Raw genomic sequence first — 4,390 nt, 5'->3', positions numbered from 1 at the left:
TCAAACGTAAATTTTCAATACGTTGAAATGTAAAAAAAATCTCATCTGTCTTCAGTGATGGTTTCCAAAAACTGTCACAAAAAAGACCTTTTAGTGACGGTTTAGGGACTGTCACAATTTCTCAACTGTCACTAAAAAGTAATTGTGTTGTAGTGTCTCTTCCAAAGCTTTGAAGATTTAATCAAAATTTATACTTGGCTATTCTCAATGCTCTAAGCGGTGCCTAGCGAATATATATATGGCACATGATTATCTAATACTGAACAAAAAGCTTGTATTTGAGATGGGAAAAGCCTGACCCTGAGAAATGTCCTACCGCATTTTATAACTGTTCTGCTCTTTTCTGTTTCTGTTGGTTTATTCAAGACAACTTTCAGAGTATTTATCTAAGCTTGGTAGCTTCACAACGAACTGTCTTTTTTTCATTTGCAGCCAGTTAGCGGTCCTAGCTAGAACTGTCCCAACAACTAGTCATCTATTTTAATCCAACATTCAATGAAGTGGGTGTGACTGTGAGATAAATCACTAACCATTGAAACAACCATCTTCTTCTACATCCTAATTACTACTTCAATCTCATAGCATTTCAGTATACATGCTGTTAGTAAATGGGTATCCATGACCCATGTAGCTATCAATTAAATAAGTTCCTATCGGTTATTTAACTACACTAATTAATTATCTTCCTCCCACAAATAGTTAATTAATTTTTACACAAATTAATTAACCACTCCTACTAGGAGATTCTTAAAAGAGAGTCTTGCATACATTAGTTTTCTAGCTTGGCAGTAAATTGTAAGACGAATAAAGATCCGAACTTAGAATTTTACTTGGTCGGCCACATACATTTTACCTCAACTTTTCCATGAAAAGCTTGAAATCATTGTGTGAAGAACCACCCTCCTCCACTGCTTGCAAAGCCAAACTCTTCCATTTCTTGGCATTCCTCATGATCTCTTCCCCTTTCCCTCCACCTCCCATCACCATCTCCAAGCACCTCTTGATCTCTTCCCTTCTCACAACCCCTTCTTCATCCACCCCTGCTTTAACACCTATTCCCCACACCTCCTCCACCAACTTGGCGTTAGTAACTTGGTCAGAAAATTGTGGACATGCCACCATTGGCACCCCTGCCCCTATACTTTCCAGTGTCGAGTTCCAACCGCAATGCGTCACGAAACACCCCACCGAATGGTGGCATAGCGCCTCCGCTTGTGAGCACCATGGCACGACCAACCCTTGCCCTTCTTCCTCCAACCTCTTCATTACCACATCATGATCAACTGATTCTTGTCCTTCCATCGTCGGCTCTGAAGATCGAATTACCCACAAGAATGGTCGGCCTGAATCTATAAGTCCATGCAAAATTTCTTCCGTTTGCTTTCTTTGCATCGTAACCATGCTTCCGAAAGACACATAAGCCACCGAGTGATCTGGCTTTGAGTTCAGCCAATTAAGATAATCCTTAGTGCTGCTCTCGAACAACTGCCATCCAAAAGAAGATGCATCGGATTGGCCACCTTTTCCGTTGAACAACACAGACGGAATCAGTGGTCCGAGTGCTATCGGATTCATACTAGCGACTGCTTTGATTGCGTCACCTTCTAGAGCAGCAAAGGTGTTGAGGATCACGCATGGATTCGGATCTTTTTCCAGGGTCCGGATCTGTTCTTTAATGGAAGGGATGATTGAAGCGTGCGGACTGGTCGGCAATAGAAAGGATGGCAATTCTGTGGATTCAAAGGGGGGTAAACCTTGTAATTGGACAGAATTGGGAGGCTCAGAACCAAAGCTCTCAAACACACCGTCTTGGCTGTTGAAATAATGGTGGATTATGGCCAAAGTTGCAGTGGACTGGATGCAGAAAAACGCAGAAGGTATTCCCACTTGGCGTGCGACTTCAGCAGTCCATTGCATGAGAAGGGTATAGATCAAGCAGGTGACTCCCCGGTGCTCGTCCGAGAGGCGTCTAATCAGGTCGGTTAGTGTTTGGGAGCCGACGCGCTTGATCTCGGAAATGATGTGGGAGAGGTCGTCGGTGGGCTTGATTCCGTCATCGAAACCATCCGAGAAAGAGGCATAGGATAAACCCTCGAGGGAAGGGAAGGTTTTGAGCTGCCGGAGGCCGTGGACGGTGGTGGCGAAAGTGACAGCTGCACCGGCGTCTATCAGACGCTTGGTGAGTTGGAGTGTAGGGTTGAGGTGGCCTTGGGCTGGGGGGCATATGAGAAGGAAATGGTGGTGCTGGTGGTTGCTCATGGTGGTTAATTTCTTCCTTTATTTTTCTTTCCTTGATTAGCAATTTCGCACGCATTTTGTTGCTGATACAATGTCTTTAATAGCATTTATTAGTGGATCGGAGACCGATATACGCACATGCATGGCCACGGCCATTCATTGATCTTATCTATATCTTTTCAATTTTAGACTTTTAGGACAAGCAACAACATTATTGGTAGGATGTACGAGTTCGGTATGATCTAATTTTAAATAAAATATAAGATCGAATCAATATATATCGATTAATATTTTAAAATGATACATTTGATTTTATTAATTTTAATTATATTTTTTAGTTTTAATAAAATATAAATTAAGTTATAAAATATTATTAATATATATTTTATGTTTAAAGTATAATTTTTATTTTTAAGATAAAAATTTTATGTTATAAATTTTTATAATATTATCTTATATGTACTTATAATTTATATTATTATATATATTATGTATAAAATTATATATCAAACCGAAATTGGTCTTGGACTGGACCAGTTCAAAATCAGATGATTCCACCTATTCAGACTTGTCCAATCCGGTCCCCTTTTTCAATTTTTGAATTAAATTTTACACCTCTAATTATTGAGTTGATCTTTGATGCAAGTGGAGCAAAGGAAGTGATGGACGAATTCCACTATCTACCCTAATCATCAATTTGACTGCAAGTGATATGCATGTACAAGTAACATATATAACTTTGATTACTGTCACCCACCAAACTTTGTTTACAAATATTGGACAAACGGCCTATGATCAGTATTATATCTCCATTGACTACGCCGGCCCTAATTTCTTAGGTAGGCTTGTGACACGTAGGATTGATTACGGACGTAAAAGATTAGGAAATTAGTAGGCGAGAGGCTAGGTCTTTCTAATCATAGGTACATTAATTTTTATTTTTAAAAAAAAAAAAAAATTAGAGTTTGGCTGTTCATGCTATTGTAGGAAAATGAAATTCTTTCAACTGTATTCAGAGTTTCTCTGTGGTCAGATCTGGATCAAATTTTCTGAAAATTCTGGTAGGACCACGTTGGCAAAACTTTAAACCAAAATTAAGGGGCTCCATGTATGTTTCTATCTCCACGGGTGCCTTGATCATTTCAAAAGTCAAGTGGGTCATACCACCAATAATAACTACTACTGTACAGACTTGCTGTGCAAAAAATCTCCATTGACTACGTATACTCATCCAAGCGCCGGCCCTAATTTCTTAGAGAGAGTGAGTGACTCTCTAGAAACCACCTCATCTCTCTTTCGGTGCAGCTTATTCCTCCCTCCTCTCATCTCATCTTTAATCTTTTCATTTTTCTCTTTTATTTTTAGATGTTTTTTAGGGCTAAGTATGGAAGAAGGTCAATCTGCTGCTCTTCGACGTCCGCCGACCACCATGCACCTCACCACAAGCTTCCCAAGACGCCAATAATTTAGATGAGCGAAGAATTTCGCCGAATGGAGTGGCGCGTGAACCATACGCGAGGCCCAAAGAGAGCACATGTATTCCACGTGCCGCCACTCAGGATGTCCTTCTGCCGCCACGCGTGGCCTTTCTGGATCCAGGACCTCTGGCTACTCCAGACTTGAACGTCCGTGATGCCCCCAGGGTGGCATGTGACTCTCACACACCATCACAACAGCTGTTTGTGTTATTTTTTTCCTCAAAATTTGAAAATGCGAATCTATATTTTTCCTCGATGTAATTCGTTATTTTTTCATATTTTTTAATTTCTATAATGTCTTTCATTTTTTAGAAAATAAATTTAAAAAAACACATAGTCTCTTAGACGTTTGTCCGTGGAGTGTGGTTTTCTCAACTCCATCTTAGACAGAGTGTGAGGTTTGATTTACTCTACTCCGTCTTAGACAAATTATGGGGTTTGATTAACTCTGTTTTGGACAGAATTGTGTTAGCTCTCAGATTTTAGATATGTAGAGGTTTACAAAATTGGACTAGACCATGTCAGTCACGGGTGTGTAATGAAGTAGTTGGCTTGTTATGTATGTTTCAGGTTCAGTTTGTAATGTCTGTTATTAATGAATGCAACATGCTTTCTTCTCAAAAAAATATACCTCATCCAAGCTAGGAAAAAAATAAATCGCGAATCTAGGATTT

General features: G+C 39.7%; 1 protein-coding gene across 1 annotated transcript; it reads right to left on the bottom strand.

Moving 5' to 3' along the window:
- Positions 1-546: 546 nt before the first annotated feature.
- On the bottom strand, positions 547-2,401 carry LOC109011703 (UDP-glycosyltransferase 75C1-like). Its single transcript, XM_018992999.2, has one exon. It carries the CDS (start codon positions 2,257-2,259, stop codon positions 850-852), a length of 1,410 nt encoding a protein of 469 aa, XP_018848544.2. The 5' UTR covers positions 2,260-2,401; the 3' UTR covers positions 547-849.
- Positions 2,402-4,390: the final 1,989 nt, after the last annotated feature.

This window comes from Juglans regia, chromosome 12 (genome assembly GCF_001411555.2).
Source record: "Juglans regia cultivar Chandler chromosome 12, Walnut 2.0, whole genome shotgun sequence".
Lineage (NCBI taxonomy): Eukaryota > Viridiplantae > Streptophyta > Magnoliopsida > Fagales > Juglandaceae > Juglans > Juglans regia.
Note: the sequence above shows the minus strand (reverse complement) of the source record. Positions and strands in the feature narration are given on the sequence as shown.